The sequence below is a fragment of the Canis lupus genome, chromosome 17 (genome assembly GCF_003254725.2).
Source record: "Canis lupus dingo isolate Sandy chromosome 17, ASM325472v2, whole genome shotgun sequence".
Classification (NCBI taxonomy): domain Eukaryota; kingdom Metazoa; phylum Chordata; class Mammalia; order Carnivora; family Canidae; genus Canis; species Canis lupus.
The window spans coordinates 36,747,627-36,761,806 of record NC_064259.1 but is presented as its reverse complement, the minus strand read 5'-3'; the positions used below and the strand labels follow the sequence as shown (position 1 = coordinate 36,761,806).

The 14,180-nt window shown below is 34.9% G+C and overlaps 1 protein-coding gene across 9 annotated transcripts in view; it reads right to left on the bottom strand.

Moving 5' to 3' along the window:
• Nucleotides 1–14,180, bottom strand: part of ZC3H6 (zinc finger CCCH-type containing 6) — a 67,972-nt gene that overhangs the window by 16,047 nt on the left and 37,745 nt on the right. For 8 of the 9 annotated variants that reach the window (XM_035700443.2, XM_025453930.3, XM_049096036.1 and 5 more), the window contains 2 exons: nucleotides 6,794–7,043; nucleotides 4,307–4,440 (listed from right to left, as the gene is read on the bottom strand). In XM_035700443.2, coding sequence (XP_035556336.2) covers nucleotides 4,307–4,440; nucleotides 6,794–7,019 — 360 coding nt within the window. In that variant the 5' untranslated portion in view covers nucleotides 7,020–7,043. Of the gene's footprint in view, nucleotides 1–4,306; nucleotides 4,441–5,934; nucleotides 6,015–6,793; nucleotides 7,044–14,180 lie in introns of those variants that run through there. The other variant, XM_025453931.3, reaches the window with a different exon arrangement.

Below are 14,180 nucleotides of genomic sequence, written 5' to 3'. Positions count from 1 at the left end.
TGTGTATTGTTGATAGCAATGTTATAGAAGATTTATAATATCCATATTGTTTGACACAAAATTTGTACTTTTCAGGAGTATTCTGAAGAAATTATCAGGGAGGCATAATACATTTGTTCACAAAAATAACTATCACAGAATTACTTACATGATAAAACAACAAACAGATAGACACATAGAAATACTCTACACAGGGCAGCCCGGGTGGCTCAGTGGTTTAGTGCTGCCTGATCCTGGAGACCCGGTATCGAGTCCCACATCAGGTTCCTTGAATGGAGCCTGCTTCTCTCTCTCTCTCTCTCTCTGTGTGTTTCTCATGAATAAATAAAAAAAAATCTTAAAAAAAAAAGAAATACTCTACACATTCCAAATAAAGAGACCAGTCAAATACACTGTGATGCAGATCAGTGGTAGATTATTATGTAATCATTACAAACTGATGAGATAGACAATTTAAGGACATAAGAAAATGTTCACAATACTTTACTAACTGGAAAACTGACCTGAATTTTATAATAACAGAGATAAAAAGACTAGAAGAATATACCCACACATCTAGGAGTATATGTTTCTAGATGGATCTCTAAAAAATTAGACACATTGCATGTGTGGTTACTCTGTACTTCCTTTAGGAAAAAAAAAAAAAGAGGGAGGATGTATTTCCTTTAACTTTTAAAAAATAACAAAAAGAAGTATATGGTAGGAAATCCCACAGCCCTATCTGTTTCCCTTACTTTCTCCTTCAATCCCTATTTGACTTTTGCTATGAGTACAAGAAGACTGAGTAACAAGAATATGATGCTTAGCCATGTAAGGACTTAAATTCATGAGCTCTATAAAACAGTACTGTTTTTCAAAACACCTGGTATGTACCATGCTTTGTATATAGTAGGAGTTCAAGAGCTCTTTACTCTTCTTTAAAAAAAAAAAGACTTTATTTATTTACTCATGACAGACACAGAGAGAGAGAGAGGCAGAGACAAGGCAGAGGGAGAAGCAGGCTCCATGCAGGGAGCCCAACACAGGACTCGATCCCTGGTCCCCAGGATCACACCCTGGGCTGAAGGCGGCACTAAACCACTGAGCCACCCAGGCTGCCCACTCCTTATTCTTCTAATTTGATTTGTTTCCCTTTCTCTCAATTTGCTAGGAGATGTAGAAAAAAACACAACGTACTGAAAATAGGAAGCTGCCTCACAGCAAACTCTTGAGGCAAAGATGGCTAGACATGGCTAGACTTAAAGTCTGATCCTCAGTGCGAGAGTTTGAAATATATGTTTTACTCTAAGAATTTTGAAAAAAAAAGTACAAAAATAACAAGAAAACAGATAATCCTATAGGTTCTTTTTAAAAATATAAGTATACCCAAATTGCCCCAGGAAAACACAATGAAACGCTTATACTACTCTGATAGGATCATTTAAAATGTCTTATATTAACATAAATTTGACTCACAAACATTTTCTATTTCCAGGCCTATTTAGAAAAGTAGATATAAATGACCAGCTCACATTATGCCTTCTGTACAAAGAATGGTGGCTATAATAAAATAGGAAACCAAGGAGAATGCATTATACAAAATCAATAAGCCAACTTGAAGAATATAACTGAAATTAGAAAGTAAAATATTAGGTAATCACCAAAAAAACCTCCAAAACCACCCTGAAAAATAACCAAGTTGTACCTATATTTCATCAACTCACTCTACATTACTTTCTAATGATGTGCCTCATTGTTTTAATAGAAGATAGAGGTTCTTCTGTTTTGTTTTTTTAGCTTAGCTTAGTTTAAATGAGTAGAAAGTATATCAGTAACCATACCATGAATAACCTAATTATAATCAAGATAATCTAGAAAATCTAAAGCAACGTTAAAAATAAAATTTTAGGATAAAATACAGTGCTTAGAAGATCTGATCTTTTATGTACGAGCCTACAGAAGCAACATGAATGCCCTCTACCCTTAAGATCTCTTGTTAAGAGAAGAAGTCATTTAGTTCATCACCCTTACTGGACAAATGTGAAAAGTGAAGATTAGAGAAATAAATGTCTTGCCAAGGGTCATACGATGAGTTAGCAGTCAGGATACAAAGAATTGTTTGCATTGTATCATGCTATCTCTAAGAAAACACAATTCAAGAAAGGAGGAGGGAAAAAAAAGAAAGAGGAAGAGAAAGGAAAGATGGAGAGAAGAAATATAAACTATCTACTTGGTTATATTAAAATGTATTTACTCTAGAAGATACATTATACTGACATCAGGAACAAGAGCGTAAAAGATTTTTTAAATATATAAGGAAGAGGAAATGAAAAGATTTACCAGCAAAAATAATATGTATTTATAGAAAATGTAACAGCTATTATAAAGACAAAAAAAAAACAAGGAGTTTTATGGCAAACAGAATAAATAAATCCTTCAAATATATCAAGAATTTGTTCTATTTGCTTGTTCTATAACCATCCTTGAATTTTCAAGACAGTTCATGGACATGCAGGTATCTGTGAATTTATCTGGCTTTTGGAATATCTCACACTCCCCTGGAAAGGATGGAAACTGATCTGTGGTGGCCAGTCTAGCATGTTCACTCTACCCTGGATAGGTCTCCCCCAGATGACTCCTGAACATAAGCTACTTGCTTGGGCTCTGGCACTCTTCTGGTTGTTTCTGGAATCAAAACAAGAAATCTCTCTTGACAGCCAATAAATTGACACAGTTGATAACATTTTAATCTTAATAAACAAAAGGAAAAATATTCTAAATCTGATGAATGCAAAAGAAATAATTTATTCTGATTTTCTATAACATGATAAAGAATCTTTTAGTTGCAATCCAGATCTGTAAACGTGTTAGTGCTTATAGGGCTCCTGAGAATTATTTTAATACCATACTTTCATTTCACAAATTAAGCAAACTGAGGCTTAGAGACAGTAAATTGTTCAAAGCCACATTTTTTTGGAAGCTAATTTTTTTCCCAAATATAGTGTGTAACTACTGGATATAGGAGAAACCTTACTTTCAGAAAGCATTCATATTAATTTGGTTAGGGAAAGCAGCACATTCTACAGAAGTCTAAGAAGATGGACAGGCAGGTTACAATCACTCAGAAATTCTAAGCTTGTTTCCAAGCTCCCATTCCATGGAACAGTGAGTGGTTCAATGAATATTAATAGATTGGTGTGGGGGAATCCCTGGGTGGTTCAGCAATTTAGCGCCTGCCTTCGCCCAGAGCGTGATCCTGGAGACCCGGGCTCCCTGCATGGAGCCTGCTTATCCCTCTGCCTGTGTCTCTGCCTCTCTCTCTCTCTGTCTCTCATGAATAAATAAATAAAATCTTTAAAAAAATAGATTGTGGGAGTGTGGGGGCAGCTCAGGATCAAGTAAAATCTGAAAACAATGGATTGAACAAAGTAAAATAGGCTTTTTTACACCTAACTTGCAAGAAGCCTTTATACATTAATGTCAACTGAAAATCCCTTTGAGTGGCATGTGCTGGGTTTCACAAATTTATTTGGGCCTGAACTTTTTTTAGGTCATACCCATTAACATCTCCCTAAATAGTATACTGAGGAGTACAACATATTACAAAATCTTTTCCAGTATCTTTAAACCCAGACATCAGAAAACCATTTTCAAATTGCCATATATTGCTATTCTTTTGCTCTTACTCAAGGTTGCAGCTTCTAACAACCTACCCTTGCTCTGTATGATTCAATAAATCTGACTGCAACAGTGGCAGAACACTGGATTTGGACCACTTTAATCCCAAAAGTCGCAACAAGGCTGAAATGTACATGTTCAGAATTCAACATATATTTACTCAATATCTACTATATACAAGACACACGAATTCATCTTTCCAACCATTTATACTGCCTTTTCTTCTCTTTCAAGCTTTCAGTTCTAATAAGTTAATTTACCACTACAGTATCATCTCCCTTTTTATTAGCCATGCTACCATATTGAGCTATTAGCATTTTATTGTCCTTTGCATCTAGAGAAGATCACTTCTAGGAAAGAAAAGCACAACAGAGGACTACTAGAACCACATTCTGACATACCAATTTTATTTTGAGGTGCTTTCAAACACATTAATTTTTTTGAGGTCACCTTACATTTGCATCTCTATTCTAGCATCTTGACTAATTAAAACAATTCTTTTAATTCTTTTTTTTTAGAATCTACTTATACTCATTTGATCTTAGCTAGAAATTTTTCATTTACTAGGAAAGTAGCATTAAAATCACAATGCTTTCTTTGCAGCCAAACAAATTAAACGCTCTCCTCATTATCTATAAAGTCTCAGTACCTCTTGAAAGTCATCCATTCCTGAAAACATATTAGGCCCTTTATTGGTTCTTCCCCCACGGTCTTTGCGTTTGATTTTCTTCGGCAAACCACGTCCACGACCAACATTAAAACTTTTAACCCTCTGTTCAATACCTAAAAGAGTTAAAATGTACTTCAAATATTATAGAAAAAACAACACATCTGTCAATCTATTAGTTTATAGGGAACAGCATATTTTAAATAGTCTATAATATACAGTGCATTCTTTTTCTTCTTCTCTAGATTCAGTGAAAAAAATTAAGTAAATCTTTACATTTTATTTTCTGGGTAGTGTTTCTCTCTCTCTCTCTCTCTTTTAAGGAATGTTAACAATAATAAGGCAGGCAAGGCACAAGAATATACATGGCTACAGAAATCCAAGCTAGTTTTATTCTTTTCAATTTTCCTTTGAATAAGAAAATAACAAGGCTTTCTGTTTTTAAGAGAATGAAATATTATATTCATCCCTAAGGAAGACACTGTAGGTATTAGTGGTTAATTTGACCAAACTGAGCTTCTAGTGATAATTTTGTGTTCATATCACATATATTTCTGAGTAAAATTTATACATCTTTTACTTTCAAAAAACTTGGTATTTAAAAGTATGTAATTATGAAAATTACGTATTAGGTAGGGTAGTAAGTTACAGAATGATTTCTTATTTTACCAATGTCACATTGAACTAATAATACATTTTCTTACATATTAAGTAATCATAAACCAACAAACCAGTAAATAAATATATGAAAAAAATGTTTTACCTCATTCAAAAAAGTCAAAGAAATTAAAAATTTTAAAATAACATACCAATTTTCACTTCAAAGAACAATGTTGGTAGGGACTTGGAGAAATTGGCATTTTCACACACTGGTGGGGTATTATTATAAATTGTTCTATCAACTTTTTGGAAATCAATTTGGTATATGGACCAAAAATCTTCAAATATGTGGCTATATCTTTTGATTAAATTCTGCATTTCAGAGTTTATTCTTCAGAAAAAATATTTGTGAAGATATCCTCTGAAACAGTGTATAAATATGCAGGGTTAATCACCGAATTAAAAAAAACCTGGGTGCAACTTAAATCTCAATTGACTACAATCACACAAACTTAAGAATCAAACAAAATATGGCATATCTATTTAATTGAATAGAATGTTAGCATTAAAAGCTACTCATTAATGTAAGAATGACTGAGATATAGTCCATAGTTTAGGGAAAAAATAAGTTAAACAATATGCATAGTTTTTTGTTAAAAATAATTGTCAGGAAAATTCTGGAAGAATGTACATTAAAAATATTAATAGTAATTATTTCTGGGTGTAGGGATTCAAATTAGTTTTGTTTTATCTTTGATCTTTGTTATATTATTGTATCTATATACAGAAAAATCTTTCTGCATTTGACCATATATTACTTTCACACCTGAGGGGGAAAAATGAATGTCAAAAATAGAAGAATACTCCATTCTTTAACAGAACAAACAGGAAGAGCTTGAAAGGGGAAACCTCAGGTGGGAATGGCTGAGCAAAATCTCTCCATGTTCCCTTATTCCCCAAGTGGAGTGATTCCTGACACCACTATGTCTAGACTTCAGGAAGAAACTTACTAATTACAGTAGCATATGCACAAATTCCTTTCCCTTTTAGGTCAGCAAAGCCTGGATTCACATTTTTCAAAGGAATTTTGCTACGAAATCAAGAAAAAATAAAAGTCATAAAAATAACTACATTTACTCATAACTGATTCCTTTTGTCAACAATATAGAAAGTATAGTCATATAGGGCTTGGGTGCTCACTCCTTCACTTCAGCATCATCTTGCTCCAGTTTTCTTGAAGCAGACATTGAGTGGACAGTTTTTAAGGCTGATTTGACCTTTACGTGACCCACCGTTTCTATGGCAACTCGCCCTGGTGTCTCAGGGATCATGTACCTCAACACAGCAGATGAATTAATGATCACTCCAGAAATTTCTTTAGTTTATGTTATTTCCAATCCTGAAGGATATTCATAATCCTAAGTATAAGTACATTTGCACAGCAAAGATGATCATCATCTTTTAAAGTTTAATAAAAGAAGAGCTTCCCAGAATTGTATTTACAGGTCTAAAATATAAAGCAATGTATAGAGTAACAGAAACAACTGAAAAAGGCAAGCCATTTTTTCAGTATACTTACGTCCTTATACAAGGAAAGGGAAAAAATGTAATAGGAAACGTGTTTTACATTTTTATAACTTTAAAAAATATTAGCATATCTTTCTAATTCAAATATTAAGATATCATGCAGAATGAAATATTTGTAGATTTTTGTCCTCAAAGTCTATAAAATAAAGAAAAACAAATTCAGGAACCACAGGAACAAGCTGATCTTGAGAAGGAACTAAGAAACTGAAGTTGTTACTCCATAACTACCTGTTGTAATAAGGTTCTCATATTGAAAAAAGAGACTGACAATTTCACACTTACCTTGCTGAACTTTCATCCTTTGTTTTTTCCCTGGTTCTTTAGAAAATGATGATCCTAAAGCAGTAGCTGAGGTTTCTTTAGCTTGTCTGTATTGTTTTAGCTGACTGGCAAAATCTTCCTCTGTTTCCTGACTGTAGGTACCGAAGTTGTCATCACTGTATGTACTGTACTCATCATATTCTTTACTTTTAAATTTTTTGTTATGTTGACTTTTCTTTGATGTCATGTAGCTTCCTGATAAATGTCCATGCTAAGTGAAAATGAACAATCATTATCAGGATTTTTTTAGTTACATAAATGAACTGATAATAACACAGGATATCTTTTTCCCTCAGAAATTTGAAGAAGGGGAAAAGAAAAGACAGTTGAAGTTCTGACTCCTGGTTAGTACTTGTCTATGACAGTATTTAAAACTAGGCTCAAAAAGCTAAATGGGGGCATCTGGGTGGCTCAGTGGTTGAGTATCTGCCTTTGGCTCAGGGCTTGATCCTAGGGTTCTGGGATGGAGTTCCATATCCTGTTCCCCTCAGGGAGCCTGCTTCCCCCTCCTGACTATTGTCTCTGCCTCTCTCTGTGTGTCTCTCATGAATAAAAAAATAAAATATTAAAAAAAAGCTAAATGCTACTCTGGTATTATTAAATATTATAAATTTAGTTCATAGATCCTTGCTGGTGTGTTTTGTTTTATTTTCCACGTTCCAGGTCTCAATATTTGTACACAAAAGTATACTTAAAAATCTATACTGTTATACATGAATTCTTTCTCTAAAAATTTAAAAAGTCTTTTGGAAAATACGGAAAATATAGTAAAATAGCTTGAGGTGGAAGAAAATATATATTCTTCTAATATTGTTCCAAACAAGTTTAAGCATATTAAATTAATTAAAAGACCATATGTGTGGAAATTTTAGAAAAAGGAAAGGTTTATATCTGAAGTCTAACAAAGATTTCTGTAAAAGTTAAAAACATCTAATGAAAAAATTGCTCATTAGTAACTATTTATTATAATATACATTATCAACTTTATTAATATTTTTCTAAAGCATATGAAAACTAAGAATATACTTTAGTTCTATAATTTTTTTTAAGTAGCATGGGACCTCAATGGTGGGACTTGAACTTTTAACCCTGAGATCAAGACTCGGACACTTAACAAACTGAGCCACCCAGACACTCCTAGTCCTACAATTTTATTTAATGATAGTATTCAATTCTATCTCTATTCATTAAAATATTTGTACTATTTCAATCCTATCTTCTGTCAATTGTTTTTTAAAAAAAAAAAAATTCACAAAATTACAGTTTGAAGATCTAGCAAAGCCCAGGCCATGACTCACCTTCAGCTTAGCACATTTTAAATATAATATAAAAATACTGTCTGCCCTGGTAGATTATTAACAATTGACTAACAAAATGCAGGGAAATACTAGATATTTTTCAGTAATTATAAAATAGAGACAAAAAAACTTAACTAAACATATCAAGAAAATCAATTAGCTCATCAATTTTAAATTTTGAAGATATATTAAGATTTCTGAATTGTTTTAAGCAGTATTTTAGAAATTTTTTTGTTGTTTGTTGTTTTTAAAATGAACTGTTCTAATCTAGTATTTTAGAAATTCAGAAAGGAATTTATAATTGTAGCTACGAGGCAGTTTCTGACATTTTAAATAAAAACACTATGAAAATAAAGTAAAAAACAATTGCTTAGATTAGGTGAAGATTAATTAATTAGTTGAACGGTGCCTACTTTTCCTTTATTAAAAAAACGTGATTCCATGACCCACTAGATCAGATGGATTTAATAAATATATTCAGAACATACCATCCTAAAACAGAATACACATTCTTTTCAAGTGCACATGGAACACTCTCCAGAATAGATCACACATTACACCACAAAACAAGTGTCAACAAATTCAAAAAGATCAAAGTTATATCATGGTCTTTTCTGACCACAACACAATGAAACTAGAAATCAATCACAAGAAAAAAATCTGGAAAGAGTACGAATCATGGAAGTTAAATAACATGCTACTAAACAATGAATGGGTCAACCAAGAAATCAAAGAGGAAATAAAAAAATACATGGAGACAATTGAACATGAAAACACAACAGTCCAAAGTCTTTGGGATGCAGAAAAAGTAGTTCTAAGAGGAAAAAGTATAGCAATACAAGTCTACCTCAAGAAAAAAAACCTCAATAACCTAATCTCATACCTAATGGAGTTAGAAAAAGAACAAACAAAACCCAAAATCAGCAGAAGGAAGGAAATAATAAAGATTAGAAGAGAAATAAATGACATAGAGAACTAAATAAACTACAAAACAGGGCAGCCCCCGTGGCGCAGCGGTTTAGCGCCGCCTGCAGCCCAGGGTGTGATCCTGGAGACCCTGGATCAAGTCCCACGTTGGGCTCTCAGCATGGAGCCTGCTTCTCCCTCTGCCTGTGTCTCTGCCTCTCTCTCTCTCTCTCTGTGTCTCTATGAATAAATAAATAAAATCTTTTTAAAAAAAAAAAAAACTACAAAACAGATCAGTGAAATCCGGAATTAGTTATTTTCAAAAACACAATTGATTAGATTTCTAGTCAAACTCACACACACACAAAAGAGGACTCAAACAAAATCAGAAACAAAAGAGGAGAAATAACAATACCACAGAAATACAAAAGATTATAAGAGAATATTATGAAAAATATGCCAACTAATTGGACAACCTAGAAGAAATGGGTGACTTTCTAGAGACATATAACCTACCAAAACTGATCAGGAAGAAATAGAAAATTTAAACAGACTGATTACTAGTGATGAAATTGATTCAGTAATCAAAAAACTCCCAATAAACTAAAGTCCAGGATCCAGATGGCTTCACAGATGAATTCTACCAAACATTTTTTTTCTTTTTAAAGATTTTATTTATTTATTCATGAAAGACACAGAGAGAAAGGTAGAGATGTAGGCAGAGGGAGAAGCAGGCTCCAGGCAGGGAGCCTGATATGGGACTCGATCCTGAGACCGCAGATCACACCCTGAGTCAGGGGCAGGTGCTCAACCGCTGAGCCACCCAGGTGTCCCCTACCAAACATTTAAAGAAGAATCAATACCTAGGCCAGCATTGCCCTGATTTCAAAATAAGATAAAGACACCATCAAAAAAGAGAACTATAGGCCAATATCTCTAATGAATATAGATGCAAAAATCCTCAACAAAATATTAGCAGACTGAATCCAACAATTCATTAAAAAAAATCATTCATGGATATTCAAGTGGGACCTATTCTTGGGCTAAAGAGTTGTTCAATATTCATAATCAACTACTGTGATATATCATACCAATAAGAGAAAGAATAGAAACTATATGATCATTTCAATAGATGCAGAAAAAGCATTTAACAAAGTACAACATCCATTCATGATTAAAATCCCCAACAAGGTAGGTTTAGAGGGAACTACGTCAACATAATAAAGGCCTTATATGAAAAACTCATAGCTAACATCATACTCATTGAGGAAAAACTGAGAACTTTATCCCTAAGGTCAGGAACAAGACAAAGATGTCCACTCTCACTTCTTTTATTCGACATAATATTAGAAGTCCTAGCCACAGCAATCAGACAAGAGAAAGGAATAAAAGGCATCAAAATTGTTAAGGAAGAAGTAAAATTTTCACTGCAGATGACTTGATACTATACATAGAAAACCCTAACAACTCCACCAAAAAACTACCAGAACTGATAAATGAATTTAGTGAGGTCAGAGAGCCCATAAAATCAAGGTACAGAAATTCATTGCATTTCTATACACTAATAGTGAAGCAGCAGAAAGAGAAATTAACAATCTCATTTACAATTGGACCAAAAATAATAAAATTACTAGGAATAAACCTAATCAAAGAGGTGAAAGACCTGTACTCTGAAAACTATAAAACACTAATGAAAGAAACTGAAGATGACACAAACAAATGGAAAGACATTCCATGTTCATGGATAGGAAAAACAAATATTGTTAAAATGTCTATACTACCCAAAGCAATCTACAGATTTAATGCAATCATTATCAAAATACCAATAGTATTTTTTACAGAATTAGAATAAACAATCCTAAAATTTGTTTGGAGCCACAAAAGATTTCAAATAGCCCAAAACAATCTTGAAAAAGGAAAAAACTAGAAGTATAATAATTCCAGGCTTCAAGTATATTACAAAGCTGTGGTAATCAAAACAGTATGGTACTAGCACAAAAACAGACACATAGATCAATGGAACAGAATAGAAGCCCCAAAATAACCTGACAGTTATATGGTTAATGAATCTTTGACAAGAGGCAAGAATATGTAATGGGAAAAAGACAGTCTCAGGGCACTTGGGTTGCTCAGTCAGTTAAGTGTCTGTCTCAGGTCATGATCCAGGGTCCTGGGATCCAGCCCCACATTGGGCTCCCTGCTCAGCCAGGAGCCTGCTTCTTCCTCTCCCTCTGCTCCCCACCACCGACTCGTGTTCTCTCCTGCTTGCTCTGCTTTCTCTCTCTAAATACATAAATAAATCTTTTTTTAAAAAGATAAAAGAAAAAGTCTTTTCAACAAATGGTACTGGGAAAACTGGACAGATACATGCAAAAAAATGAAATGAGACCATTTTCTTAGACCATATACCAAAAAAAAAAAAAAAGAAACCAAACAAACCTCAAAATGGATTGAGCACCTAAATGTGAGACCTGAAACCATAAAAATCTTAGAAAAGAGCACAGGCAGTAATTTCTCCAACATTTCCCATAGTATCTTTCTAGGTAACGTCTCTTGGGACAAGGGAAACAAAAACAAAAATAAACTATTGGACTACATCAAAATAAAAAGCTTCTGCACTGCAAAGGAAACAACAAAACTAAAAGAAAACCTACCAAATAGGAGAATATATTTGCAAATGACAATTTGATAAAGGGTGAGTATCCAAAATATATAAAGAACTTAATCAACTCAACACCAAAAAACAATCCAAAAATATGTGATTCCATTAATGCTTCAATGACATATTTCAGTACTCTATAACTAAAGGGTACTCTTTAGTACTCTGAATTTTTCTCTGCAGATTAGATGCTTGTCGTAAAAACTTTTCTTTTTTTTTAACTTTTTTTTTTATTATTTATGATAGTCACGGGGGGAGAGAGAGAGAGAGAGAGAGAGAGAGAGAGGCAGAGACACAGGCAGAGGGAGAAGCAGGCTCCATGCACCGGGAGCCCGACGTGGGAGCCCAACGTGGGACTCGATCCTGGGTCTCCAGGATCGCGCCCTGGGCCAAAGGCAGGCGGTAAACCACTGCGCCACCCAGGGATCCCCAAACTTTTCTTTTTTTTTAAAGCAGGCTCCAGCCCCAGCAGAGAGCCCAATGGGAGGCTTAAACTCACAACCCTGAGGATCGAATCCTGAGCTGCTTAACCGATTAAGTCACCCAGCGCTTCCAAAACTTTGAATTCTTAGTATTAATTTAATCTGATTTTTCACAGGCTTTACAAAAATAATCTCCCTATTCCTACTTTTTTTTTTTTAAGATTTTATTTATTTATTCATGAGAGACACAGAGACAGAGATAGAGAGAGGCAGGGACACAGGCAGAGGGAGAAGCAGGCTCCATGCAGGGAGCCTGACATGGGACTCGATCCCGGGTCTCCAGGATCACACCCCGGGCTGAAGGCGGCGGTAAACCACTGAGCCACCCGGGCTGCCCCCTATTCCTACTTTTTAAAATAGAATTATCCCTAAACATTCTATTTCTCCCCTTAGTTAGTTTTCCCAACTGCAAATATTCCTAATAGCCCTCTAATGATGCAAACTTCCCCCGCCCCGCCCCCCATCACAGAGCTCCTGCTGCAGTCAAAGACTCCAATGTTTGGGTCTGGGTGTCACCCATGCAGTGCTAATGCTCCATGAAGCACTAAATGGATGACATTAGAGGAGCATCTCCAGTTCTCTAGAAGACCTCCTTATGCTTCATATGTTCATCATCTGGAATGTACAAAATGCATTCACCAGCAAGAATCTAGCAAGTATTTTTTACAGCCTTCCGGCAAGAAGATAATAGATATGAAAAAGCCTGTAAGTTCTATCAAAGGATACAGTTTCTCCAATCACTTTGCTGACTATTAGACTAAATTCCTGGCTAGAATGCCTGCAGGGCAGACTGGGTTTCTGTAAAATGGAAAGTGGTCCCACAACAATCACTATAAACATGAAAGAAGGGAATGGGAGGCCTTGAGCAAGGAAGGATGAGGAAAAGGGTAGATATACTAACTCCTCAAATTCAAAAGCCAGATGTTAATACTATATTCTATTTTTGGCCTAAATTATAGAAATTATACAGCAGACATTTGTTATCCAGGAAAATAAGATTTTTAGGATGTACTTAAGGTATTTTCTATTCTCAGTAAGTCAACTCTAAAACATATGTGGATGAAATGGTATTGAACTTTCTTTTTTCCTGGCAGACTAAATAATTCAGATCAGTTCTCCTCCTAAAAAATGTAGAAAAGATGGACACAATATTTTTCTAAAATCCACTATAAACATGAGAGAGCTATCAAAAGTGTGAAGGATTACTGGACCTTTAATATACATGGAGTGGGGCAGCCCCGGTGGTGCAGTGGTTTAGCACCGCCTGTAGCCCAGGGCGTGATCCTGGAGACCCTGGATGGAGTCCCATGTCAGGCTCTCTGTATGATGCCTGCTTCTCCCTCTGCCTGTGTCTCTGCCTCTCTCTCGGTCTCTATGAATAAATAAATAAAATCTTTAAAAATATATATATATATATATACATGGAGTGGATGAAAATCGTGAGAAATGAGCAGGATCAGGAGCAGTTTTTCTCTGAAAGCATCAGCTCAACATGAAAAATCAGCTGAAAGATTCAACACTGCTTCTGACTATCCCTTTAATCTATGAGAACAAAAGGAGAAATCCAGAGTCTAGAAAAAGTAGAAGCTTTAGTAGCTAACCCCCACCCACCAATTCTGGGTCAATATCAAAAGGTGGATCAGAGGCTACAGTCCAATCTATCATCTTGGTGGCCAAGAAGAGTTTCAAACCCTGCAGTTGGAATAAAGTTTATAAGGGTCACTAAAAATCTGTCAGGAGCAAGTAAAAATCCTCCCTGGAGTAAATTAACATCACCCCAGGTCTCAAATTATTTCTATAAAATGCACTATATTTTGCAAACACAATGCTCAGCACACAGAAAAATAAACAAAAAAAACTCAATCATATGAGGAGACATGATCAGCAAGGGCATCAGCTAAAAGCAACCAGTAGGGCAGCCTGGGTGGCTCAGTGGTTTAGCACCACCTTTGGCCCAGGGTGTGATCCTGGAGACCCAGGATCAAGTCCCACGTCGGGGTCCC